Consider the following 12149-nt stretch of genomic DNA (forward strand, 5'->3'; position numbering starts at 1 on the left):
TGCATGTAGCCTTCAACTTGGATCGATATGAAGCTTTGTATGGAAGAAACGGCCGTTGACCGATCGCACACCAAGATACCGTGCCCATCTGAGCAGCCAATGGCATCGCCGGAACCGTGCCCCGCGGCGAATGACCCGACGAGTGCGTTGTCCGTCATTGGCAGGCACCAAGAAGCCGCGCAAAGGCCCGACGCACCCAGATTGTGTGCTCGCTGGTGGCTTGATTGTAGTATATATTTACCGATGGAGCGAACACGACCGACCACAGGTGTAGGTTGAAGTTGGATGTTCGGTGACGATCCACAGACCTACCGCTCCCAGCGTACCACGAGGGTACTGAGCAGGTCCTTGCACCCTAGTGTACAGCTTTCGCCCGTGCGCATTGTCGCGTCGACGAATCTCTGCCTCTTCTTGGCCTCGTCAATTCCGCGCGTGACGGAAGTGACGTGGCAGCTCGTACATCGGCTTTCGACTCGGTAGTACCAAAGTTGTTGGATGAGCATTTCCTGCGTGCTACGTGGCACGCTGGACGCGGCGCTAGTGACCCATTGACTGACGCGCCAAGGCGACCGCTTTCCTCTCAATGACTTCACAACGAAGGTATCACTGGAATACCGCAACCGGAGCTGGCGCCAGGATTGTCGGTCGCTGAGCCACTACACTGTTAATCGCCGAAGTAGGCTGGTTTTCGTTCGCGGTAACGCTGCGCTTGGCTTGAATGCTCGGTGAAATCAATGCGCTGAAATGGACATCTGCCATCATACCAGATTTTGTATGTTGCCATTGACCACATATCCCACATTCACCACGCTTGTGAGATTTGGCGTAAAATAGAAAGGAGCTCTCATTTTGTGAGTTACATTTCTCACATCCCGTGAAACTGCCGTCGGTACTTCACACAGTGTGTCGCCGTTTCACATGCATGTGAGAGTGTGAGAAATGGAAACTATTTGCATTGCGTATGCTCGATATCACACATGGATATTCGTACACGCATGGAGAGGCGCGTGTGTCGTGATAAATGCAAGCATACAAATGCCAAGACGATCTCAGACGACGACATCGATAGCTACAAGCCCCAGCCCTGCAAAAGCGTACGGGTAGAATAGCCCAGCGGTTAAGGTCTCTGATCGCACTTCACAGCTGGAAAGGTCCAGGGATCGATCCCCCAAAGGGTCGTTAGCCCCTTAAACCCCTTAGTGAAATGCGGGTAGAAACATTAAGACGCGAAATTCGTTTTTGAAAACAACATTATCAACAGCACAGATCGCAGACTGCTGGTATAAAGTACCGTAGCGTCGGACGGTTATGATGGAACCTAAGACCCGGCTTCGCGCCCGTGAGAGATCCGACCAATCCGAGGGCCCAGGAAGGGCACCCCTCAAGATCAGAGTGTTAACATGTAAGGCCTGCCTGTCGCTGTAGTATGTGCGGTGCAGGCCCTTGTACGACATCGCCACGGTCTTCGAGTCGGCGCCCAGGAGCTTCTCTCGGACCTTGAAGCGGTCGCTACCGAGAAGCACCACCTGGCCGACGCATGGACGCCAGCCGGCACCCGGTTGCCAATCTGTTGTCACATATTGTCTACGAACATATAGATAAACATACCGGTCAGCAAGCTTGACGCAATGCGTCTGCACCAAGGTGCACACGTTGTCCTTCGGCGCGATTGACCTTGCATGCAGAAGTTGACGCAAGAAGGCGCTGTGACATGTCCCGTTACCTGATAGGGTATCCGGATGCTACATTTCCCGTCCTTCCGAGAGCGATGGAGCCTGGCGTCCGCCTGCTCGGCGACGACGACAGCAGCGTGCACAGCGCCCATGCGTCCGAGGACCTCCGCATCGAGCTCTCGAGCGTCACGCAGGAGCACGAGGACATGAGCAGCGACGACCAGGTCTTGACGCACCTCACGCCGGTCGGGACCGTCAATGCGTCCTACGTGCGCGCCGAGACGCTGCACTCGCACCCCAAGAAGCGGGATGCTAGCCATCCGGTCGCGACGAGCCTCATCCTGGCGCTGCCCTGGGTCGGCCTCACGCTGCTGAGTACGTATCCTGCCGCCGGTCTTGAATCATCGAGTGCTCGTAGACTGCACGGTCTTCGAGCTCCTCACCTCCTTCTTGACGTCCATGGGCATCGCCAAATTCATCCCGCGGTACCTTCCGCCCTTCTACGCCTTCTTCGTCGCGCCGCTCATCGGCGGCCACTCGGACCGGTCGTACTCGTCGTGGGGTCGGCGCAACAAGAGCCTCCTCGTCGGCACCGTGCTCATCGTCGTGAGCGTGCTCTTGTTTGGCGGCTCCCAGACGCTCTTTGGCGACCACCTCCTCTTCCACGTCCTCAATGTCGTCGTGCTCGTCCACGGTGCCACGACCCTCGAGGTACAAATACCTCGACGACAATAGTGGTCATAGTATATCGCATTAGCTCGTCTTGCGCACCCGCCTCTTTGACGAGATTCCGCGCGGCTACCAAGTAAAGGAATTCTGCGACACGCTGCAGGCTAGACTTGTCTAGGTCCACGCGCAAGCCTGCGGCGGCATCTACCACAGCGTCGGCGTTGCGCTCGGGATGGCGCTGCTCGGCGGCGGCACCGAAGTCGTGTACGGCGACGAGATCAACAAGCGCAACCTCTTCCAGACGTGCGCGATTGTCGCCAGCGTCCTTGTCGTGACGGTGGCCACGTCACTCTGTGCGACGATCTTCTTGGGGTGCGAGGCTCATTTTGGGCTTAGATTTACGGCCCGAGAAGCCACAGGACGCGTCGACGCGCCGTATTACGACCGTGGGGCACATGGTCTCGGAGGTCTGGGACACGATCGTGACGGCGCCGTACGAGCTCCGTCTCCTCTGCGTCCTGCAGCTCTTCCTTTGGTCCGTAGCATTGTGATCTTGCATCTCTCGATACCTATCGTGCACTCTAGGATGGCGTGGATGGCGTTTGATAACCAAAAGTTCAAGTGGTGGGGCAGCAATGTCTACGGCGGGTGCCCCGCGCTCTCTGCCAACCCGCCGTGCTCGCACGACCAAGTCGATTTGTACGTGCAAGGCTTGAACGAAGCCAACTCGGCTGTCCAGGGCATCGTAATCATTCCTCTCTCTCGACCTTTTCGCACTCTCTCCCTGTTTAGTCGGCGGCCGAACTCTTGGCCACACTGGGTTTTATGCTCATGACGCCCTTTAACCCGACGAGCCGCCGCCTGCATCGACTCACGATCGGCTTCATGTGCGTGGGTGGTACGCTTTATCTCGATGATCCCGTCGTTTTTGCGATGGAGAATATTGTCTAGTGGTCTTGTTTTGCATCGCCGTCATGGTCGGGTCGTCGTCGCACACGCTCTCGTTCGTCTGCTTTGTCGGCATTGGCACGTTCTACGCCGCCATCTACATTTTCCCGTACGCTGTGGTAGGCGCTTCCAATTGTGGACGACTTGTCTCATCGCTCGTAGACCGGTGTCATTGCGAAAGACCTCATGGACGCGCCACGCAAGTTCAACAACAACGGCATCTACGCCGCGCTCCTCATGCAGTTTGTCAACGCTGCCCAATTTGTCGTGGAAGAGTACAACTCGGCCACGCTCTCCTCTCTGGGTATCCTCGCCTTCTCCTCCAACGACAGACGTGTCGACAACTTGTGCATATAGGGTCGTCCAACACGATGGCGCTACCGCTCTTGCTCTTCCTGCTCTCATTTGTATTCACGCTCGCGTTTAAGTTTGAGCTCTAACGCGCGCGCATAACTCGTTTGCTGCAAGAGCTCGTCGTAGGTGACGTGGGGCAGCAGCTGCGGCAGGCGCTTCGCCGCGGGGTACTGCCGCCATTGCCGCCACGTCGAGGCTCGCCGTGCGGGACTGAGGCGGAACGGACACGCCGGCGCCGGCGCGGTGGAGAGAGAGAGGCGCGGTGCCGGCAAGTACCCGTTCACAAACGCATCGAGATTGCCGAGTTGGCTCACCGAGAGAGACGACCGAGTGCTGCCGCCGCTCTCGCACGTGGCGGCCCCGCTGAGCGCGAGCGTCGTCTCGAGCTCAGTCGCGAGGGCCTTGCACTTCTACGTGACGCGTGGAGCGTGCAGGGTTCCATGCGTGCATGCTAATACCTCGTCCCAGAGATGGTTGCCAAGCACACGCCACTTGTCGTCACGCGCCGACAAGTGCGTAGTACTATACGATAGTGCCTTGGTCGGGCTCGCCACGGAGCTCAGCGACCGCGTCCGAGGCAGCGTCGGCTTGCGCTGGGCGCTGCGCACGCGTCAAACCTTTGGCTCAATCGAGAGCGTACCGGCAAAACTCGCGGCCGTAGCGCGCGTGCCCGAGGCGGGCGACGGCCGGCGCTTGGCGTCGCGCGGGAAAGGCCGTGAGCTCGACGAAGTACGTCTGCGGGCCGGCGGCCGTCGCCGCCTTGGGCACGTAGCTGCTGCGGTCGTCGCCCATCATGGTTCCAGTCATGACGCGCTATTCTCGTGCGCCAATCAAATGCGAGCGATTGACGTCACGCCGGGGCACGTAGGGGCGCGTTAGGTAATCGCATTCGAACGAATGCAGTCGCGTCGACGTCCCAACTGACTGCACCCAGCTGCAGGTTGAAGTCGATGGCACGGCAGCCATCGCTCCTAACCTCTGGTCGAATGATCGGGAAGAGAGGGACTTCTGCGGTGCAATCTCAAGCTTCTAGAAACAGCGTATATGTACTCGAACAAACTCAAGCTACTGCTGTCCGACATGGCTTCGATCGTTTACTGGTGCGGCCGGGAAGGATGTAGCAACGTCGACGGGACGGGCGTGTCGTGTCAACATATCGTCGCCCCGAGCAAGGTTCTTGTGGCGCCCGCTCGTGTTTACGTCAATACAACCGGTTCCAAGATGTCAACGATCTCGGAGTCGAGCGATCCGAGCGCGCTGCCTTGCTAGCAAGAGCCTGGGCACAGCGCCTGGTGGTCCTTGAACAAGTCGCAACATCCTCTTCCAAGCCTTCTTCAGGAGGCGACGACCCCGCTTCTACGAGCGCGTCACCGCTTCGCGATGGCCGCGTGGGCCTCGGATCACGTATGCACCACGTGGTCCAATCTGCATGATGTCATCGTGCGAATCTCAAGCGCGCGGCCGACGTCAGCGCCGCTGATTGGCCAAAAAGGAAAGTTTCCGCGGACGCGCCTCCGGATCCCGAGGGGAATCAAGGTGGGAATTGGTGAAAAAGACGTGTTTTTTACACCGCGTCGCTGCAGAGATGGCGTCTCGTAGGCACGTCGTACTTCTTCTACGTGGCGGGGTCAAGAGGCGGCGCTTCTGCGTGGCTCAGCACCCGCCATTCCAACGACGCCGGGCGCTTGCCTGTCCTTGGCACCGACATCGCCTTGGACGCGCGTGCGACGAAGCATGAATGTGCATAAAAGCCCGCTAGCAGCACAAGAAATGGGTCGAGCGTCCGAGTCTATCGAGCACAAATGTATGCATTCTTGAAGGCGGTCATTACACCCCTGCCGGGCCGCACGATCTTCTCGGCGTCGGACCCGCCTTTCTAGTCCTCGGTTGCCGGCGGCGATGGAGGCGTCGCATTCGTCTCTATGATCTCTAGCGTTGACTGCCTTTGGCGGCGCGAGGGCGGCCTCGCCGAGGCGCTAGCGGCCGCGCCGTCGTCGCGGTCACACCCTCCCCGCCTCGCTTCTTCCTCCCACGAACGACCTGATTGCGCACGTCTTGCCGCGTGAAAACACCAAATCCCTCCTGCGTCACTGCACCGTGGCCTCTGATTGGTTGTATCCCACAGAGGTCTCGAGTGGCGCGTTCGGATTGGCCGATGAAAATGCGGCGCTGCGATTGGCCGACTCGCGACTGCAAAGATTAGGAGCTCACTTTTCCTTTTTCGGGCCACCGCACAGATCTGATAGCACTAGCATGTCGGCCAAGGCGATCCGCGAGTACGACGGCAAGCGCCTCCTCGGCAAGTGGCTGGCCGACTACTCGAGCGGCGCGCACACGCTCGAGTCGCGCTTCGTGCAGATCACGCCCATCATCTTTGACGCCAAGGTGCCCTCGATCAACTTTGACTCGGTCGTGCGCGAGAACCCGTGGCTGCTCGAGACCAAGCTCGTCGTCAAGCCCGATCAGCTCATCAAGCGCCGCGGCAAGGCCAACCTGCTCCTCCTCAACGCGACGTGGGCCGAGGTCAAGGAGTGGATCACCGCGCGCATGAGCCGCGAGATCCAGGTCGAGGTCGTCACGGGCGTCCTCGACCACTTTATCGTCGAGCCGTTCGTGCCGCATGCGTCGACGGACGAGTACTACCTCTGTCTCCAGTCCAACCGCCTCGGCGAAGAGATCCTCTTCCACCACGAAGGCGGCGTCGACGTCGGCGACGTCGATGCCAAGGCGCTGCGCCTCCAGATCCCGCTGGAAGTCACGCCGACCGTCGACGAGATTGCGACGCAGCTCCTCTTCAACGTCGTGCCGGCGCGCCAGACGATCATTGCGAGCTTCATCTCGTCGCTGCTGGCGCTCTACCGCGACCTCAACTTTGTCTACATGGAGATCAACCCGATCGTGGTCGTCGGCGACAAGATCGTGCCGCTCGACATGGCCGCCAAGCTCGACGAGACCGCGGGCTTCCTCTGCGGCACAAAGTGGGGCGAAATCGAGTTTCCCGCGCCGTTCGGCCGCGCCAAGTTCCCCGAAGAGGCCTTCATCGCCGAGCTCGACGGCAAGACGGGCGCGTCGCTCAAGCTCACGATCCTCAACCACCGCGGCCGCGTCTGGACCATGGTCGCGGGCGGCGGCGCGTCGGTCGTGTACGCCGACACGATCTCGGACCTCGGGTTCGGCCACGAGCTCGCCAACTACGGCGAGTACTCTGGCGCGCCGTCCGAGGCGCACACGTACCAGTATGCGCGCACGATCCTCGACCTCATGACGCGCGAGGACGACCCGCGCGGGAAGGTGCTCATCATCGGCGGCGGCATTGCCAACTTTACCGACGTCGCGCAGACGTTCAAGGGCATCATCACGGCCATCACCGACTTCCAGGACAAGCTCAAGGAGCGCAACATCACCATCTGGCTCCGCCGCGCCGGGCCCAACTACCAGGAAGGGCTCCGCCTCATGCGCGAGACGGGCGAGTCCACCGGTGTCCCGATCCACGTGTTTGGCCCCGAGACGCACATCACGGCGATCGTGCCCATGGCGCTCGGCCTCGTGGCGCCCGACCACGCCCAGGTGCCACCGCCGCCGGCCGAGGCCAAGACGCCGATCGAGCCGTCGCCGGCCGCGTCGCCCGGTCCGTCGCGCGACGCCAAGACCACGTCCGAGTCGTCGGCGCATGCTACTGCGTCGGAGGACGGCGCGCCGGCGCGGTCGCTCATCCAGGACCAGGGGATTGTGCGCATGGAGGCCCACACGCGCTGCATCGTCTACGGCATGCAGCAGCGCGCGGTGCAAGGCATGCTCGACTTCGACTACCTCTGCAAGCGCGAGACGCCGTCGGTGGCGGCCATGATCTTCCCGTTCTCGCAGAACCACTACCTCAAGTTTTACTGGGGCACGTCCGAGCGCCTCATCCCAGTCTTCCAGGACATCAAGGAGGCCGTCAAGAAGTACCCGGACGTCTCGGTGCTCGTCAACTTTTCGTCGTTCCGGTCCGTCTTCTCGTCGACGATGGAGGCGCTCGCGTGCAGCGACACGATCAAGACCCACGCGATCATCGCCGAAGGCGTGCCCGAGTCGCAGACGCGCCTCATCATCAAGCGCGCGGCCGCCAAGAACGTCGGCCTCATCGGCCCGCGACGGTCGGCGGCATCAAGCCCGGCTGCCTCCGCATCGGCAACACGGGTGGCATGCTGGACAACATTGTCCAGTCCAAGCTCTACCGCCCGGGCTCGGTCGCGTACGTCTCCAAGTCGGGCGGCATGAGTAACGAGCTCAACAACATCATCAGCCAAACGTCCGACGGTGTCTTTGAAGGCGTCGCGATCGGCGGCGACAAGTACCCGGGCTCGACCTTCATCCAGCACCTCCTCCGCTACCAAGAGAACCCCGAGGTCAAGATGATGGTGCTTCTTGGCGAAGTCGGCGGCACCGACGAGTTTGAAGTGTGCCGCGCGCTCCAGGACGGCCGCATCACCAAGCCGCTCGTCGCCTGGTGCATTGGCACGTGCGCCAAGATCTTCCCGTTCGAAGTGCAATTTGGCCACGCCGGTGCGTGCGCCACCGGCGAGTCGGAGACGGCCGAGGCCAAGAACGCGGCGCTCGCACACGCCGGCGCCATCGTCCCGAGAAACTTTGATCAGTTTGGCACGGCGATCCGAACGGCGTACGACAGCCTCGTCGCCTCCGGTGCGCTCGTGCCGCGGCCCGAGGTGCCGGTGCCGGCCGTGCCGATGGACTACGCGTGGGCCAAGAAGCTCGGCATGATCCGCAAGCCGGCCAACTTTATCTCGTCCATCACGGACGACCGCGGCGAAGAGCTCACGTACGCCGGCATGCCCATCTCGCACGTCTTTGAGAATGAGATGGGCGTCGGCGGCGTCCTCGGCCTCCTCTGGTTCAAGCGTCGCCTGCCGCCTTACGCGACCAAGTTTATCGAGATGGTGCTCATGGTGACCGCCGACCACGGCCCCGCCGTCTCGGGCGCCCACAACACGATCGTGACGGCGCGCGCCGGCAAGGACCTCATCTCGTCGCTCGTCTCGGGCCTCATGACGGTCGGGCCTCGCTTTGGCGGCGCGCTCGACCAGGCGGCCGAGATGTTTACCAAGGCGTACGACTCGGGCATGTCGCCGGCCGACTTTGTCAACAAGATGAAGGCGAGCAACCAGCTCATCATGGGCATTGGCCACCGCATCAAGTCGACGACCAACCCGGACAAGCGCGTGACCATCATCAAGGAATACGCACTCGCGCACTTCCCAGCCAACAACATCCTCAACTTTGCGCTCGAAGTCGAGCAGATCACGACCAAGAAGCGCAGCACGCTCATCCTCAACGTCGACGGCGCGATCGCCGTCTGCTTTGTGGACCTCTTGCGCAACTGCGGCGCGTTCACGCAGGAAGAAGCCGACGAGCAGATCGCCGACGGCTGCCTCAACGGCCTCTTTGTGCTCGGCCGCTCGATCGGCTTTATCGGCCACTACCTCGACCAGAAGCGCCTCAAGCAGCCGCTGTACCGCCACCCGTGGGATGACATTTCGTACATGGACGACAGCATGTAAGCTGCGTCGCGTCTTGCATATTACGTAGTGTAGCAGCAATCAATCTATTGTCTTGTATTCTCCATTGTTTCGTTTCAAAACAGACAACTTGTCCATCGCGTGCATCGATTGGTCCGTCTGTCGTCGAGCTCCGTGGCAACAGTAGCACGTCTACTGTTGCCATGCACCGACTCGGACCCCGAGGAGCCTGAGTATTTATTCCCTTGAGCCTGACCAACGATCGCGTGCGTCGACAGAGGAAATAATACCTCGGCTTGCACGGCGGCTTCTGCAGCTGTCATCTGTGTCTAGCAAAAGACGTCGCCCGTCGAGCTCACTGGGAAGCCGTCGACGCAAGACGCGCCGTGCTTCACCAAGCCAAGCGCATTGAGACGGCCTGCGACACCGACCAAGTGCAAGGACGGACTTGTGTGTAGCAAGTGGACATCGAACGGCGCCATGTCGACGCCTACTTGGCTCTGCGAAGAGAGCGACGACGCCAGAAGCGGCCGCAAACCTTCGCTGCCACTCGGGTGCGATGACGCGACGTGGTAGCTGTGCACCGTCACCTTGTTGAGGACCGACGATATACCACAAGCTTAGTTGTACGAAATTGGAGAGTTGGCAGGCTTTATTGTACGAAATCAAACATTTGGAGTGCTTTCACGACGACTAGAGACTCCAGAGGGATTCGACAGTGTATATTGGAGGTGTAGATGACTGGCAGAGCCATTCGGAGGAGATCGATATTTGGCGCATGCTGACTCGAGTGACTCCAGTGACTCCAGGGGCCCAGTTGTGACGTCTATCGTGACTCGAGCAGTCGTTCCATCACAATATTTATGCAGCACTTGAGAGATCAGCTATGAGGCTGTTTTCTATTGCCAACTATCGCATTGGGTTTGCGTCTCCACAAGTCAAAACCACTGCTGCATCTTTGCAAGACGATGCACTCGTACAATATGTAGTCACATCAGCGGTCGTACATTATGTAGTTACATCAGCGGTCGTACAATATGTAGTCACACCAGCGGGTGCCGAGGAAGCCACGGCAATCCAAACCAAGGCTGCCGTGCCGGGTGCCAACTCGCACCTCGTCGAGTGCCGGGGCTGCCACGGTCTCTACGCCGTCATTCAGACCGACCTTCTCAACATTACGCCCAAGTGCTTCTACTGCCGCAGCGGCGCCAAGCAGAAGCCACCGATGCACCACTGCAACGGGTGCTGGAACGCTTTCGTCGACCCCGCGGGGCTCTACGCGGCCGCGCACCCAAATGTCTGCGCCGTGTGCACGGCGACACCGACGAAAGCGACGGCGCCGACGACGCTGACGCTGCAGGCGCTGTTGGCTGCCAACCCGGGTATCCTCGCCGACTTGCAGTGGACGCGCCCGACCACCGCCGCGTCGTTCGTGACCATGGCCTTTGACCGCACCATCAACTATTTCAAGATGTTTACGCTCAAGCACGGCCTGCTCTTCAGCGCCACACAGGCGACGAGCGAGCCAACGCCGTTGATCGTCGACGGCAAGCGAGTGCACAACGCGGACGCGCTCGTGGCTTTGATCCGAGACACGGTCGTGTCCGGGACGCTCAAGGACGTGTGCAACCTCTGCTTTGACGAGTTGACGCTGCCGGCGCTGACGTCGGCGTGCGGACGCTGCGCGACCAAGTGCTGCGAGTCATGCCTGTCGCGGTGGTACGCTGCCGTGCAGCCGGGCAAGATGCTGCTCGCGTCCCACCTCGGGTGTCCGTTCTGCCGTCGGGTGCCCACGCTCGGTGTGCTCCGCAAGCACAACCGGCAGGCGTGCGCACTTGTCGCCTCCAAATCAATGACGTGGCGAGCGGATATGTACTATGGCTGGTGCCTCGGCTGCTACAAGGTCAAGGAGCTGGTCGAGCGCACCTGCGCGGCCGAGCCGCCCCACGACGTCGCCACGTTCCGCTGCACCGAGTGTGTCACCGCCCAATTGGCCGCCACGGGTCCTGCGATGCCTGCGACGATGGCGTGCCCCGGGTGCTCTGTCGAGACGGAGAAGACGGGCGGCTGCAACCACATCACGTGCAACTGCGGCCAGCACTGGTGCTACGTGTGCGCCGCTGGCTTCGACTCGGCCGACGACGTCTACGCACACCTCTACGCGACGCACCGGGGCATCTATGATTTTGACGACGAATAGTCCACAGAGTTGATATAGCCGTAAATGAAAAATGAGAAATATGAGTTTTCTTATTCAAGTACTGCATCGTGCAAATCGAGAAGGACGCGTCATTGCGGCCAACTCTTTAGTTCGATACAATTGTATGCCGACAAGCGTGCGCGTCGGCGCGGCCACGTACGTTTACCTGTATGCTGCGCACCGCGGCGCCGACTCGTAGACCAGTGCGAATTCGAAACATGTCGCATGCGTCCCTCGAGATGGAAGACAAGACAATGGCAGGTTCCAGTCTTGGCGACGGTCAGTGAGTGACCGTATTGCTGCACGAGGCCGTGCGATTGATCGAACGCGATCGCGCCGGGAGCTCGTTGTTATGTCTTGACCACACCCAGCAAAACGTTCAAAACGTCGGTCGGGTCCAAAGTGGGTCGGGTCCATATTCTGCACTCGGTCATCTACCGACGCGGGCTCGCCGCCACCGCCTCCTCGCCCCTCCGCGCGACCGCAAGACCGACGACCCATCCAGCTCACAAGGTACCAAAGTCTATTGCACGATGACACGTCATCTCACACGACGCTGTTAAGTAGGTTTATTTAAAGTAATACTTCGTTCCTACGCCTTGATCTTTGTCGCCTTCATTGCAGGGTCTGCCGACGGCCGCTTGCGGGTTGCACGGGTGGGCTGGTCATCGTCGGGCACCATAAAGGGGCATGACTGTCGGCTGTGCGCCGCAAAGACCAGCAAGTGGCGGCATGCGCCCGCCACTTGCTGGACTTCGCGTCGCATGGCCCGAAGTGGTGCCCCTTTAT

General features: G+C 60.4%; 4 protein-coding genes across 4 annotated transcripts; 3 read left to right on the forward strand and 1 right to left on the reverse strand.

Moving 5' to 3' along the window:
* Nucleotides 1-1768: 1768 nt before the first annotated feature.
* SPRG_01811 (hypothetical protein) lies at nt 1769-3647 on the forward strand (the record flags this gene model as incomplete). Its single annotated transcript, XM_012340176.1, has 9 exons — nt 1769-2048; nt 2092-2384; nt 2431-2478; nt 2521-2695; nt 2739-2877; nt 2928-3087; nt 3135-3240; nt 3294-3409; nt 3453-3647. The coding sequence occupies 9 exons, from the start codon at nt 1769-1771 to the stop codon at nt 3645-3647; spliced, it is 1512 nt and encodes a 503-aa protein (XP_012195566.1).
* A 44-nt stretch (nt 3648-3691) lies between these two features.
* SPRG_01812 (hypothetical protein) lies at nt 3692-4519 on the reverse strand (the record flags this gene model as incomplete). The annotated part of the gene is made up of 3 exons (XM_012340177.1): nt 4285-4519; nt 4103-4244; nt 3692-4054 (listed from the first exon to the last, which is right to left on the reverse strand). The coding sequence occupies exons 1-3, from the start codon at nt 4449-4451 to the stop codon at nt 3692-3694; spliced, it is 672 nt and encodes a 223-aa protein (XP_012195567.1). The 5' UTR covers nt 4452-4519.
* A 1378-nt stretch (nt 4520-5897) lies between these two features.
* SPRG_01813 (hypothetical protein) lies at nt 5898-9202 on the forward strand (the record flags this gene model as incomplete). The annotated part of the gene is made up of 2 exons (XM_012340178.1): nt 5898-7757; nt 7796-9202. 2 exons carry the CDS (start codon nt 5898-5900, stop codon nt 9200-9202), a joined length of 3267 nt encoding a protein of 1088 aa, XP_012195568.1.
* Nucleotides 9203-10385: 1183 nt separating this feature from the next.
* On the forward strand, nt 10386-11360 carry SPRG_01814 (hypothetical protein; the record flags this gene model as incomplete). The annotated part of the gene is made up of 2 exons (XM_012340179.1): nt 10386-10781; nt 10896-11360. The coding sequence occupies 2 exons, from the start codon at nt 10386-10388 to the stop codon at nt 11358-11360; spliced, it is 861 nt and encodes a 286-aa protein (XP_012195569.1).
* Nucleotides 11361-12149: the final 789 nt, after the last annotated feature.

This window comes from Saprolegnia parasitica (genome assembly GCF_000151545.1).
Source record: "Saprolegnia parasitica CBS 223.65 unplaced genomic scaffold supercont2.4, whole genome shotgun sequence".
Lineage (NCBI taxonomy): Eukaryota > Oomycota > Saprolegniomycetes > Saprolegniales > Saprolegniaceae > Saprolegnia > Saprolegnia parasitica.